Source organism: Pinus tabuliformis, chromosome 2_1 (genome assembly GCF_031772625.1).
Source record: "Pinus tabuliformis cultivar Carrire ecotype Pingquan chromosome 2_1, CPIR1, whole genome shotgun sequence".
NCBI lineage: Eukaryota > Viridiplantae > Streptophyta > Pinopsida > Pinales > Pinaceae > Pinus > Pinus tabuliformis.
In genome coordinates this window covers 386,849,136-386,864,619 of record NC_142299.1, presented here as the reverse complement: position 1 = coordinate 386,864,619, position 15,484 = coordinate 386,849,136, and the positions used below count along the sequence as shown (strand labels likewise).

General features: G+C 34.1%; 1 protein-coding gene and 1 pseudogene across 2 annotated transcripts; one reads left to right on the top strand and one right to left on the bottom strand.

The window, feature by feature from the left end:
- Positions 1 to 4,888: 4,888 nt before the first annotated feature.
- On the top strand, positions 4,889 to 6,114 carry LOC149200473 (ER-bound oxygenase mpaB-like; annotated as a pseudogene). Its single transcript, XR_016253368.1, has 2 exons — positions 4,889 to 5,388; positions 5,472 to 6,114. The product of XR_016253368.1 is annotated as an ER-bound oxygenase mpaB-like (transcript).
- A 7,534-nt stretch (positions 6,115 to 13,648) lies between these two features.
- On the bottom strand, positions 13,649 to 15,013 carry LOC149200472 (ER-bound oxygenase mpaB-like). The gene is made up of 2 exons (XM_089399578.1): positions 14,513 to 15,013; positions 13,649 to 14,430 (listed from the first exon to the last, which is right to left on the bottom strand). The coding sequence occupies exons 1-2, from the start codon at positions 14,965 to 14,967 to the stop codon at positions 13,812 to 13,814; spliced, it is 1,074 nt and encodes a 357-aa protein (XP_089255704.1). The 5' UTR covers positions 14,968 to 15,013; the 3' UTR covers positions 13,649 to 13,811.
- Between the last annotated feature and the right edge of the window lie 471 nt (positions 15,014 to 15,484).

Here is a 15,484-nt window from a genome sequence, read left to right as displayed (position 1 = left end):
AAGGTTTAATCTTCTCTTCTATGGAAAGTAATTCCTTTTGGTTTTTCTTTGAGCCTTCTAAGCTTGAGATTTATTTTATCTAGTTTCCTAGAAACAAGGTCCTCCGAAGATGTCAACCAGACATAATGAACCAGTTCAATGTAGTGTGCATCCTTTAGCCAAAAATGATTGAATTTGAAGGGAGGAGCCTTGTGCTTGGAAACTCTAGTCCAATGCAACAATATAGGGAAATGGTTAGAGATTTTGGATGGAATAATCCTAGATGTTAAATCCTTCATGATGCTGACAATTGGTTCATGCACAAAAAAATGGTCAAGTCGTTTTTCAATTCCATGGATGCCACATCGTCCATTTCGCCAAGTATGACCAACAGGCCGAGGGGTGATGTCCAAGAGGCGTTTCAACATGAAGAAATCCTAGAAATGGTTCTCCCACGGATTTGTTCGATTAAAATGTCCCCATCCTTTGGAGGAACCAGCGGTGAAATTGAAATCCCCAGCCAGAATTAAAGATTCAAGATCGAGGAGGCCACTATGGTCAGCCTTGTTCCAAAACTCCTTTCTATTGACATATGCAGCATAGATGTTGATCATATGGAGGCGTGTTTGAGTGCCTCATCGACCTCGAGAGATTAGGAGGCCCACAATGGAATTATAGGCCTTGAATTTAAATAAATATGCATTCCACATTGCAGCCAGACCCTAGACAATCCGATGGCGTTAGTTGCACAGATGTGCCATTTAAGACAAATTTGGAACAAATATCCCCATGTGTTTTCCCTGCTAGTCATATTTTCTTGCAATAGAACAATCTCTGGATTGTGAATGTCAATGATACTCTTTAAGTCTTGTATTTTGTGGGACGATCCGAGACCCCAAACATTGAGGGATAAAATAGTCATTAGGGAAGATCAAATTCAGGTGGCTCTTCTCTAAGGACCCAAGACTTAGGGAGATTCACATTTAGATGGCCAACCCGAAAGGAGGTAAGGGAGATGTTATGGCCCTGAATTGCAGAGGATTCTTAAAATGATTCAGGAGGTTGGTTGGGGCAAGGGAGTAGGAGGAGACTCTTTTATATTTGGTCCCAATTTTTCTCCTTGTGGTGATATTTTTGCGTTTAGCAAGACAAGGGAGGGCTTCTTCAACTTCAAAGAAGGATATTTTTATGGCTAGGGGCTCCATGGAGTTTTGTTTCTTGCGTGCAAGAACTTCTACCTATATCTTTAAAAAAAGGGGACAACTCTATGTCTTCAAATAAAGGGGAGAATGTACGCACAGATGGATCTCCAAATTTGATGGGGGGGGGACAAAATAGGATCAACAAACGATTGGGTTGTGAATGGAGGGACATGGGTTTTGGGAGAGTGATTTAATAATGCCGACAAAGGCTAAGAGGTTGCGAGGGAGAAGGATTTTATGACATGGTTCATATATGAGGAGGGTGGGGATGGTCGAGGCGCCTTGTGTGAGGTGTGATGGGGCAGTTTATCCAGTTGTTTGGGCTATTGAAATGAAATGATTTGTTAAAAGGAGAAAGAAAATTATGAGAATCATTGATGGTAGGAGGAGAGGTTGGACAGAGAGTACCTGGCCTTGCATGAAGGACAATGGTGTGAGCCTTGAAAACCTCACGACGTCTTGCTATAGGAAAAGGAGGATGTGAATTTCTGCTATGTCGATCACGGCAATCAGACATGTCCCTTCCCATGACAAAAAATACATCGAAACGGGACCGCCTAGTAATCAATGATTTGTTTACGTGAGCATGGTCCCCAGTATAGGTCAATATCTACTGGGAGACATCTTCTTAACGTTATTTTCACCAGTGCCCACGCAGTGTGCTTGATCATGCCTCCAAGATTGCATTCATCTAGATAATAAAAATTTCCAATAGAGTTTTTGATATCAGTGATTCCTTTTCTGGTCTGTAATTCCAAAGGGAAACCAGGGAGTTTAAACCAAAGAATGTTCTGCCTTGACATATCAGTGGCAGGGTCAAAACCAAAAGTCCAGCGCTGAAGGGATAAGTAGCCCCGTCCTCTAACCCAAGGAAAATCACCTATTCGATCTGCATCCTCTGGGGAGAGAATGAAATGAATACTAGTCGTTTTCGACAGCACCAAGGCGAGGTCAGTATTTTAAGATGGGGAGCCACCAGGATTCCATCCATTTACGCATCTGAACTCCATTTAAACTGCAAAAGACCCATCTACCAATCAAAACCTGGGATTTTAGCTTTATTGATTCCTCCGAGTAACCTTCCACCTCGAGAACCAGTCCTTGAGTCTGTGGAGCCACTTTGATGGCCTTGTTTTTCTTAATTGCATCAAGCTTTCGTGAGGTTGGACGCTCAGTGAAGAGAGGATTAGTTTTGGAAGTCTATTTACAGTTCATTGTTTTGGAGTGGAGGTAGTATTCTTCTGCTTGGGCCTTGATGCCAATCAACTGTTCAACCTATGGGGAGGAAGTTGGAGGCAAGTAATTTTCCATCGGGGGGTAGACGAACCAATCAGAGAACGATCAAATGGAAAGGTGGGCAATTGAGGAAAAGTCGGCCAAACAAAACGTTGTGCATTTATCCATATTGTCACTTTGACCCTTTATCGAGCCATTCTGCTGTAGGACCTGTCATATGCTATGCCATCACTAAGCATGTTCCCATTATTCATCTTATGGCTTAGATGGCACAACAAACACAATGCCAGTTATCACCGAATGTATCCGTTAGAAATAGCACCCGAAAGATTGGCGGGCAGGACCACTCGACAGTTTAACTTACAAAATCTGTAAGGGAAAAAAATTATAAAGAGGATATTCGACAAAATATGGGTTTGATGATATCCGAGGATATCCGACAGTTCCACTCTTGAACTCCTGAATCATGGATCTCTCAAATTCAATTACTGAACAACATCCCAAACCTCTCTCACAGTCTTCAAAAAAATAAAAAATCCTTTCCTAAATTCACAACTACCAATCTAACTCGAAAACTATCCATACTAGACTTTTACTCTGCCCTTCGAAGCCTCTGGTATAGTTAGCGCAATCTTTGCTATACCTAACTATATCGTATCAATTCTTGGGAAATATGATTAAGAAAATATGGAGAGAACAAAATTTCGTGTTTGTTTTTACCGTGGTTAAGACCCTCCCTTCTCTGCTATACCAACTATATTGTATCAATTATTGGGAAATATGACTAAGAAAATATTGAAAAAACAAAATTTCGAACACAAGTTCAAGATTTGCAAGGTTTCCGAACGGTAGAAAAGAACGTGGAATGTTTCAAAACTTGATCTAATGAATTATTTTTAACGGATCTCAAAACTATGTCGTTCAACAAAGATTTTTTTAATGCCTCTGGCAGCTCTCCAGTATATGACCCCTCTTGTATATCCCCGACACGCAGGTCATGAGCTTAATTAATAAAAAACAAAATTGGATGGAGAACGCATTCTTCGTACTGGTCAGGTTGTATCTCCATCAAATTCCAAACTCGACTCCTAACAAGAGACCTGCAACGCAGAAATAAGATCCCGCACATGGTGGACGCGCGCTGGTACCCATCATTCCAAATTTCACACATCGAAATCCAACACAGTACTGTAAAATATGCAGTGACAAACTACAGTTCACTGCAAACAAATTACATTTTCCCTATGCCCGTGGGCCTTCCCACGAGGGAGTTAGTTTCGAGAGGTTTTGATATCATGTTAAAAATGGTTGAAAGCATTTATATATTTCACACAATGGTGTATGGGCCAATACAAAATTTACATTCAGAAATTATTTTATAATATAGAGTTTGTGAGATCTTACTTTTAATTTAGAAAGAGAAGTTGAGAGAATTTCTCAACCATCACCAACAGCTCATAAACCAACATTACAAATATGAGATGTAAGCATTAACTCCAAGATCAGTGCATTTGAGTAAGTGACTTAAATGTTTGCGTTTGGATCACTTGGCTGGATTTTCTACTTTAATTAATACTTTAAATTTCTAGAAGAGAAAACTAGAATACCAATAAAACTACTTGCAAATCAATTCCAAACATCAAAATTCTGAAAATCCTCTTCAAACATCAAAACTCTGAAAATCCTCTTAATATGATAACCGCATAAACACACCTTTACTCCTTTAAATATATCTGAAATTAATACTTTAAATCAATATTTATAACCTTGAAAATTGGTGAAAACTAAATGAAGTTAGTGCTCATAGTTGGTAAATCGATAATGTCTAAACCTTAAAAATTGAATCCACTTAATACCAATATTCTATCCCTAAAAATCGGTAACTGACAAAAAATTATTTCTTTCCTCGAGGTCTTCGGTGGCACACTCGTGAAGTCCTACGCTATTATGACACTCGAGAAATCACTTCCGAATCTTTAAAGGAGGGGTGTTGATGTACTATAAAAATTAGAGACTAAGCAGTTTTAATAATCAATAACTTTAGTGTTTCAGTGTCTGAGCATGCATGTTTAACTTTAATGTTCTGGTTCTAATTATTTCTTGTTTTCAATAAATCCGATCTCGATAGATAACTATGAAAATTGGTGAGAAATAATAAATTGATACTAGAAAACTAACTAAGAAATATAGGTGAGAAATAATAAATTCAAACTAGACTATCTGAGAATCTATTCTAAATTTTGTTTTTAACTATGAAAATTGGTGAGAAATAATAAATTTATACTAGAAAACTAAGAAATATAGGTGAGAAATAATAAATTCATACTAGACCATCTGAGAATCTATTCTAAATTTTGTTTTTAATGTGCTGGCTCTACCTTTTTTTCTTGTATTCTATAATGTGAAATAATAAATTCAACTGATTGACGTGTGGCTAAATATTTGTCAAAGCGTAGTGGTACACATTTCGGTATTGGCTACTCCCACTGCGAAGATAAATCCAGGGGGCAGCTTTGAAGATCTGCAAAAAATCTTCGGCCATGATTCTCCTCCTCGCCTTGTTCTTGTGGGTCGGCTTGTGCAATCTCCTCCGGCACAGACGCTTGCCCCTAATTTCATCAACGGATCCCGTCCGCGACGCCCTGCCTCTGGCGAAGCTCACAACTTACGTGGAGTTCCCTCTGCTCAGCAAGAAAGCTCTCGAATTCGCCCTTTTCAAGACCTTCGCCATTCCATCCATATCCAACCTGTTGGCTGCCACTCGCCAGTTCTCACCAGAAGCCGTAAACAAACGATATGACGACACCGACATTCTAATACAGGAAATCCTCTTCAATCACATTGACAGCTCCCGGGGATCCCTTGCACTCCGCCGCCTCAATTTCATTCACGGCCGCTACAACATTTCCAACCAAGATTTTCTCTACACGCTGTCCACCTTCATCTTGGAGCCCAAGCGATTTGCCTCCAGGTACGTTCGCTCACTGTCTTTTCCGGTGCATTTAATTTGCTTTTCAGAGAAATTTAAAGGGGTCTTCGTTTTTTCGTTTGCAGGTTCGGTTACCGGAATTGGACGGAAAAAGAAACGATGGCGAACTTCGTGTTGTGGCGTGACATCGGCACACGAATGGGCATCCGAGATATTCCAGACACGGTGGAGGGAGTCGAGATTTTCAGCCGGCAATTCGAAGCCGAGAGAATGATGTATTCCCATTCCAACAGGCAGGTCGGCGATGCCACGTTGGATCTCCTGCTGTCGATTGTACCCGCCTGCCTCCGTCCGGCAGGCAGACGGATCGTATATTGCTTGTTTGAGGAGAGGCTTTTGGACGCCATGGGTTATCCCCGTCAGCCCTATTGGCTCATCAGGACGGTGGAGGTCGTCCTGCATCTCTGCGTTGGCAGTTTTGTGAGATGGTTTCTACCGCCGAGGCCGCGGAGGTGGTCAACAGAAAGGATTTCAGTGAAGAGGGTGCCGAAGAGGGGGAGCCCGCGAAGGTCCATAAATTGAGATATAACGAGTATAAGGCTGAGAGTTATCCAAATGGTTACCGGATAGATGAGGTTGGCAGTGGCAAGCGGGGAGAATTGGGAGTGGCATTCGGCGGAGATCTGAGCTGTCCGTTCTTCCCTTCCTTCTCGACCACCAAGAAGGAGAAGATTGGGTGAGGTGTTGGAAAGTAGCAATGAGCGTTCGTATTGTTGTCCGCTCCATATCTTATTATGTTGTTTCCACATTATGAATGTTGTGGAAAATGTTATGCTTTATTTCAATTGTTTCACGTTTTGGTTTTCCTAAAATAGTTTTCCCAACTTTATCACCAATTTTATAAAGATTTATATTTTTCCCCTTTCCCCCAAATTTATCAAAACTTTTTAAAAGATTTATGGCCAGAGTAATTGTGAATTTTTTAATTTATATAATTAAAATGATTTTTTAAATACTAAATTTATTTATATATTTAAAAAAATAATTTAAATAATAAATAATTACACTTTTATTAAGAATTATATTAATAAATTGTAAAAATAATAAAATCAATAATTTATTAAATTACAATTAAAAAAATTGATTACTATACATTATTCATTAAAAGAAGTTGCTATGATATAGTTTCTGAACCCCGACGAAAAAATACATTTTTTTCTCAAATGGTGTGTTTTCATATTAGGCACTTATCATTAAGAAAGCAAAGTCAAATGTTGGCACTTATCATTAAGAAAGCAAAACTAAGGACATTTGAGTTTTATAAAAAGGAAGTTGAGAGAATATAAAATTGAGAAAAAATACAATTTTTTCTCAAATGGCTTATTATTAAGAAAGCAAAAACAAAGACATTTGAGTTTTACAAAAAAAAAAAAAGTTTAAAAAATGTAAAATTTAATGTTTTCATATTAAGCACTTGTTATTAAGAAAGTAAAGTTAAAGACATTTGAGTTTTACGAAAAAAGAAGTTGAGAGAATGTAAAATTTAATGTTATGGTCAAATAATATGAATAGCAAAGTTTTATCTTATTTTATCATATGTTATCATGTTACTTTAATATTTTCATATCATTTCAATCTTGTATGTATCTTTAAGTGTTGTTCTCCTTATATATTTGGTGGAATATTTTCATATCATTTCAATCTTGTATGTATCTTAAGTGTTGGTCTCCTTATATATTTGGTGGAATCACTTTCAATGTAAGACATTTGGTCAACAAAAAAGCGGGAGTAATGAATCACTATTTAATGATACCCTAAACTATGAACTAAGTTGTTGTATTCTAAGTTTGAATACCTTGTTCATTTTTAAAAGAGCTAATAAATAGCAATATAGATAAGATTATTATATTAGAAAATTTTTAAATAAAATAATAATCATATATTATACCATCTAAATGCATAAACTACTTATATATATCAACATGACTTACTAATAATATCTGAGAATTAAGTAAAGAGATTCACCATTTTTAAATTAAATTATAATTTTTCTTTTATATAACATATCACTGTCGATAAGTAAACTTCATCCCTTAATAATTTCTACTATTTAAAAAACATTTTTCAACCCTAATTATTTAAATGAAACCAAAACTAATATATTGCATTCCTCTAAGACAATGATAGAAGGTATTCAAGACGATACAACTAATGAAACTAAGCCAATTGATAAGCAATGCCATGTTGAGAGTGCCATATCTCCTGTGCACACCTCCGTGTGCTAAAACTCCTATTCATAAAAGTAGAGAAGGCTGTAAGTGCCATATCTCCTGGGCACACCTCCGTGTGCTAACACTGATATTCATAAAAGTAGAAAAGTAGAGAAGGGTGAAGTAATGAATGTCCGTATAATGCTTAGACCAATAGCCTTTGTCAAAAAGGTAGAAAAGGGTGAAGTAATGAATGAGTGCCATATCTACTGTGCATACTTCCGTGTGCTAAAACTCATATTCATAAAAGTAGAAAAGGGTGAAGTAATGAATGTCCGTATAATGATTAGAACAATAGTCTTTGTCAATGACTATCAGTAATAATTTATATCATTCTAAAATTAGTTTTATGAGAAATTTTAACGAATTAAATATACATTATATTTTTTTATATTTTATAATAAATAAATAAATTTAAAAGGAAAAATAATCAATACAAAATTGTTTATAAAAATCTATGTGTCATGATAAATAAGATGGTATAGCTAGTGTTTTTTGTCATTTAGTTTAATAAAATATTTTAATGTTATGATGTGTTGTATGTACTCCAAACAATATTAAAATTGTAAAATGAGTTATATGAATATTTATTTAATTTTTTTTATTAATTTGTTTAATATAATTAAACATTTTTTTGGTAGATAAAGGTTATATCTATCTATCTCTCTCTATATATAAAATTGACATTGAAGAGAATGATAACAAGTTAATAATTATTTATTTCATATTAAATGATGGTAATTCTTTTAAGAGTATAGATTGATATAATGAGAGTTGTACAAATTGTACACGTTATTTTTACATTTTCTTTCAAATTTATACTTTCTAAATTATTTCTTTTGTAAATTAAAAAATAAAACACATAAAAATGGTCTATTCAATTCTTTACACCAATTAGAAAATGGAATTTTTGAATTTAATTATAAAGCATTTGTGTTTATGGGACATAGTAGTTAATATATAATGTTATTTTTCAAATTATTTATATTTATTGTACATAGTAATTAGTGATATAATACATAGTACTTAATAATAGAGTACACAAAAGTCAATTCTTGTCATCATTACACAATAAGAGGGGAGACATTTTAAGCAATCATATTTGAGATAAATAGAAATAAATTTTATTTAAAAATAATAAATTTAATTTCATAATGTTAAACTTTGGATAGATTTTAAATTTTTTTAGTCAAAAAAAACTAATAGAAAGATAACGAAAAATTGAATATGTTATATCTTGCCCGCAAACGTAAAAAGAAATACCAAATAAAAAATGTTTTATATGTTTAGGATTAAATTATATATTTTATCAATGGTTTAAATTATAATGGATAATCAAATAAAATTGTTAATATAAAAATTAAAAATAAAATTTATTTAAGTATTTAAAAAATAAATTATTTTTAGTTATAAATAGTTGATAAATATTGATAAGTATTAATTATGATAAATATTAAAACATGTACTTTATAATACAATTTATATTGCCAAAGTCATAGAATTTAATTAAATGAGAATTTTATTTAAATTAATAATATTATTATTAATTATAAAAAAGAATTAATATACGAGTGAAATGTATATGTATAAAAAATACATGTATATGTCACTTTTTCATAACTCATTCATATGAAATTTGTTTATGGGATATTTTTTAATTAATTAATTTAATTAAAAAGTTAAAATAGACATAATTATTTTTTAAATAAATCTCAATCTTTGATTAGTGACTACCATTAAGTATATTTTAAAATATTATATGGAGATTAAATGTTTATCATCCACCTAATAATTATTGATGGTTAAACTAAAATTATAGAAGCCCTATTCCAAAATAGTCATCAAAATCTAGTTACATTTATAGGCACGACTATTTTGGAATAGTATTTTCAAACTTTTCATTTAATTATCATAATTAATAGATAGATAGTAGGAATATAACCTTATGGAATATTTATGAAATATTTTGAGTAATAATTAAGGATATAAGGTTTAGATTTATTTCAAAGGTAGTGATGTTCTTTTTTCTTTTCAATTAAATAAAAAATGTGATAATATTAAATTAAAATGAAATGAATTATGATTTTTTAGACATGTGGTATTGATAAACCATGGTATTATAACAAAACATATTGATAAATTAACAATCTCCATGATAAGGTAGAGGTGAATGTCTCTAATGAAAAATTTATTTCCTTCTTAGTAGTATATAATAATCAAAGGTTGAGATTTATTTTTAAAGTAGTTATGTCGCATTTTCTCTTTTAATTAAATTCATTAATTGAAACAAATGTCATTCTAACAAGTATTGATAAACCATGATATTGATCCATGATATTATAACTAACTCTATTTAAATAATAATAATAATAATATACATAAGATGTAACCAGTTGGTTTGGGGAATTAAACTTCCCAAAAAATCATTTTCCATAATCTATAATGACCAGCCATCTAAAATACACATAGGCATTATAGAAAACCATCATACAGTTAGCACATAGAGTAGAACCAACACATTTTAATTAAGAGCTTGAGTGGCCCTAATGGTTAAGAGCATGTGTTTCCTCCTAAGAGGTCATTTGTTCAAAACTAGAGGGGTAGAGTATACATGTCTTCCCAGACTTAGCAATCAAAACCATTGCCCAAACAAGGGGGTCTCATACACCAATGTAGTGTGTTGGTTGGCCATTGATGCTACATATTTCTAAAATTTGGTTAAAAAGACTCAATGGTTGTACAGTTTTTCAATAGACATCTCATGGCTACTTTTCAACAACAAAAACTTATCATGGGAAAATTTGAGGAAAAGGTGCGGGGTGGTGCGGGGTTTCCAGGGTATATTGGTGTTCAATGGTGTGATTGCTTTTTGTGTCAATTTGATGATGACTCCTTGATGTTTCAATAGACACTACCACAGTGGTGGTTAATGGTTATGCAACTTACTGTCTTTTATTGCAATTTACTTGATGTACTAATGAACATTATAGCTAATGGTTAATGATGAATTGTGGTGTTGTGAATTGGATAATTACTTGTGGGTAATTTGTATAAAAAATTCTAACTCCCTGCTTTTACATGCGAGGTCATAGGGGTTTGTGACAGAACACTACCTTTGAGGTTGTTGTTTTGGAGATATATGCATAACAATTAATGTAAATTTATGTCCTTAGAATCTAAGGAATGGTCCCTGCAATATAAATATTTTATGTTTGAAGAAAAAAATTACAAACTCTTCAACATGGTTAAAATGGATAAATTTAGTAAGATTCCAATTAAATGATTATTACTTAATGATTAATTTTAACATCAATATTGAACTTATATATTTGAATACTACATTAAGGATGGTTCCAATTAAATGTAAGTAAATAAAATTAAAATCAAAGTCTACACCAAAAATTGATAATAAATATTAAATAAGTGTAAAGTAATTTAATTTGATTTTAAGCGCATTATTATTCGAATTTTTTTTAAGAAATATTAAATTTTTTAAAGAAATTTGTGAATTTAGTTTTTGTCACCAATTTTTGTTTCGTGTAATAGTAGATTGGAAAACAAGCATAGAATAATAAATCATGCAGAACGCATTACAAAAATCGTGGAAGCACAATCCGATGAGCATCACCACTACCAAGTACTTTCCCTTTTCAATATAAAATCAATTTACTTTCATATTTCATAGTATTTTCTCATTTAAATACCATTTTTAAAAACCAAAACATTTATTCTTTATTTTTATTTGTTAATAAAAATAAACTCATATTTACAAAATAAGACCATCCACCTAATTTCTTTTAATATTTAAAAAATAAAATTACCAAAAATTAACAATCATCAAATAAATTATTTTAGTTAGAATTAATAATCACGATAATTGTGTACTCACATTAGAGATGACTTTAGAATAAGGTATATTAACTTATGTGGTTGTGTCAAATTACAAAATACCATCACTTAACTATAATTAATTTCTTTCTAAAGAACAATATTTTATATAAAAATGGTCTCAATATAAATTAATAATCATTTTAATATTATTGTATTTTTATTAAATTAGAGATGACTTTCAAATAAGGTAAGTTAAATTTTATAATTTCATTCTAAAATTTAGATATTTCAAATGGTTTTTAAAAAAATTGCAATTAAATTTTGTTGGTTTATAAAATGACAAAAAAAACTCAATATGATATATAACATTATTTATCATTAAAATTAAAGTAAAATTCTATTCATAAAATCGATACTCTTATTATTTCTCGCCCTTCATACTTATCAACCGATATCAGATTATAAAACACAAGAAAAAGTTACGAACAGAAGATTAAAATTGAAATAAATGCTATTATAGTACACCAACTCCCCTCTAAAGTCAGAATAGCGTAGGAAAGAAATAAGTTTTGGTTAGTGATCGATTATCGGTATTTTAGGTGTAGAAATTATTGACGTGTGGGTTATCATTCAATTTTTAAGGTGCAGGAATTATTGATTGGTCAACTATAAAGTTAATTTTCAATCAATTCTAAAATGTTTAAAAATGATTGATTTATAGATTATTAATATTAATATTATTTAATTTTGATAAATAATGTGTACAATGAATTATTTATTAGAGTTTTTATTTTAATATATTAAAATAATAATCTAATCATTAATTATTATATGGATGTTTGTGGTTGGGTGTGGTGTTAGTTACTCACAAATATTTGAGATCATTCTTGGGGTTTTATTAGAGTTCTTCTGACCCTCAGGCGCACCGGCTCTCGTAAAAAAGGGTCTATCTTATGGCAATTAATATATCTTAATCTATAAGTTATAAATCCTAATCTATAGGTTATTGAAGACCTTTAACCAAGCTTGACAGAGTACTGTGAAATCAGTTCACATTTATGCATAACATAAGACCATCACCATCTTTTTATCGGTTGAATGCAACCCGACGATGAATATGAAATATAGTACCATTCTTTCGCAACAAGTCGACGACCAAATAGCTAGCTTCATTTCCTCTCCTCTCTGCAACACATGGCAATTCAGACAACTGGGAAGGAAGCAAGCTTCATTTCTTAAATTGCAACATAAGGGGACCTGTAACACTTGTAGGCTTTCCCAATTGTTTGGCTCCTATGATGTTTGTTTCAAAATCTATTCAATTTTTCTTGGTCAAATGTAGAACACTGCTCAGATTACTTCCCATCTGAAACTCAGCGAATTGTTAGTTTCATTGGTGGAATTATTTACAAACATCTACCCTAGTAAACAGTGAACTCTCGCCATGACTACGGGTTTCAGGTTACTGAAATGTATCCAACTTATCACTGGTTGCTTTAATAAGCTTCTCATTAGTGGTGCAGCAACATCCCCGAAAGATGAACTTAGATGTAGATCCTATCTCACAAAGCTGAACTCGAGTTAAAAGAGTCATGCCATGGACAAAGCACCAGCCTTTGAGAAAAAAAAACCATGACCCTCCCATCAAGAATGCATCTTTATCTTCAGCATTCTTGACTTCAATGACTTAAAAAATTACTAATTAAACCAACAAAAAAATTTTAGTAAACAAATAAATCCAAGAAATCTACACTTCTTAACACCGAATTGTTGGCTGCAAATCTCCTAAATCTGCACTTCTTAACCCCAAATTGTTTGCTGCAAATCTCCTAACTTTGATTTACACCGAACATGGAGGCTAAATGTCAGATATAATTTAGGTAAATAACTTTTAAAGTGATTGAGTTAATTGATTTTTAATTTTACTCCAACCAAATATTAGAATGGTTTTTTACCAAAAAGTTTGTGATGAATTCCACCTAATTGCTCGCCAAACCTATTCATGAGCCGAGCGAAAAAGGGAAAAAGAATGGGGGATTTTTGTTCGCTCCTTTGGTGACTCAATTTGTTTTATTACGGTGAGAAACATGAAGAGCGAAAGATTAGAAGACAAGTAAAAAAGAAATTCCATCTTTACCATCTTACGAATCCTTTTGAATCTTTAAACTAAAGGAAACTCTTTTAAACATTTCATTTTCATTTTCATAGGAAGTATAGTGTTTCTAGCCTATAACTAGAAACTCTCTTTCAATGAAAGTAGCATTTAGCATACAAACATTATAATATTAAAGTTTCTTCAACTCTTTCAAAGTTACCCAATAACAATCCAAAGTGTTGATAGCTACGTTCAATCTGCAGAGCACGTCATCGAATCTTCTTCTGCTTCTTGGGGTTCGAGAAGGAAGGGAAGAATGGACAGCTGAGATCTCCGCCAAACGCCACGCCCAATTCTCCCGGCTTGCCAGTGCCCACCTCATTTATCTGGTAACCATTTGGATAACTCTCTGGCTTATACTCGCTGTACCTCAATTTATGCACCTTCGCAGCTTCCTCCTCTTCGGCACCCTCCTTCACTGAAATCCTCTCTGTCGACCACCTCCGTGGCCTCGGCGGTAGAAACCATTTCACAAAATTGCCAACGCAGAGCAGCAGGACGACCTCCACGATCCAGATGAGCCAATAGGGCTGACGGGGATAACCCATGGCGTCCAAAACCCTCTCCTCCAACAAGCAATATGCGATCCGTCTGCCTACGGGACGGAGGCAAGCGGGTACAATCGACAGCAGGAGATCCAACGTGGCGTCGCCGATCTCCCTGTTGGAATCGGAATACGCCATTTTCTGGGCTTCATATTGCCGGCTGAAGATCTCCACTCCCTCCACCGTGTCGGGAATATCTCGGATGCCCATTCTTGTGCCGATGTCGCGCCACACCACGAAATTCGCCATCGTTTCTTTTTCAGTCCACTCCCGGTAACCGAACCTGCAAACGAAAAAACGAAGATCCCTTTAAATTTCTGTGAAAAGCACCTAAATGCACCGGAAAAGAGAGTGAGCGAACATACTTGGAGGCAAATCGCTTGGGCTCCAAGATGAAGGTGGAAAGCGTGTAGAGAAAATCTTGGTTGGAAATGTTGTACCGGCCGTGAATGAAGTTGAGGCGGCGGAGTGCAAGGGATCCTCGGGGGCTGTCAACGTGATTGAGGAGCATTTCCTGTAATAAAATGTCGGTGTCGTCGTATCGCTTGTTCACGGCTGGTGGTGAGAACTGGCGAGTGGCGGCCAACAGGTTGGATATGGAGGGTATGGCGAAGGTCTTGAAAAGGGCAAATTCGATAGCCTTCTTGCTCAGAAGAGGGAACTCCACGTAAAGTGTGAGCTTCGACAGAGCCACGGCGTCGCGGATGGGATCCATTGATGAAATTAGGCGCAGGCGCCTGTGCCGGAGGAGATTGCAGGCGCCGACCCACAAGAAGAAGGCCAGAAGGAGAATCATGGCGGAAGATTGTGTTTCTACCATTGCCGTAGGTCTAAGGGAGGGATGAAAGGCTTTGTTTGCAGATCTTCACAGTCGCTCCCTCGATTTATCATCGCAGTGGGAGGACGCAATACCAAAACGTGTGCAACTAAGCTTTGACAATTATTTAGCCAGCTGTCTGGATCAGGTTGAATTTATTATTCGTCACTGACATATTTCATACCTACTATTGGAGGTCCCTTATTATTAATAGCTTTAGATTTTTCGTTGACTTTTTTTTACAGGGTAAAACAAATTAATTTATAGAAAAATGTTTTTGGGAATAATGATAGGATTTTGCCTATTTTCGAATTAGTTAATGTGGTTTATTTTTAGATAAGGGGAAAGAAATCCTCTAATCTGCATCATTGTCTCACTTTAGTTTTGAATGTTTCAACTCTTAGTTTGACAATTTTCTTGTTTGACAAAGACTATTCTTGAGCAATGACACATACTTACTATTTATTTGAAAATTAAACGATTTTTTTCATCTTATTATAAGCATAAACCGCATTAGTTA

What these genes read in the sequence shown, in the direction of transcription:
- LOC149200472 (XM_089399578.1), bottom strand. Translation starts at nt 14,967, where the DNA reads ATGGTAGAAACACAATCTTCCGCCATGATTCTCCTTCTGGCCTTCTTC. An exon ending in CCCAAGCGATTTGCCTCCAA is followed by an intron (nt 14,431 to 14,512) that starts GTATGTTCGCTC and finishes TTTCGTTTGCAG; the next exon opens with GTTCGGTTACCGGGAGTGGA.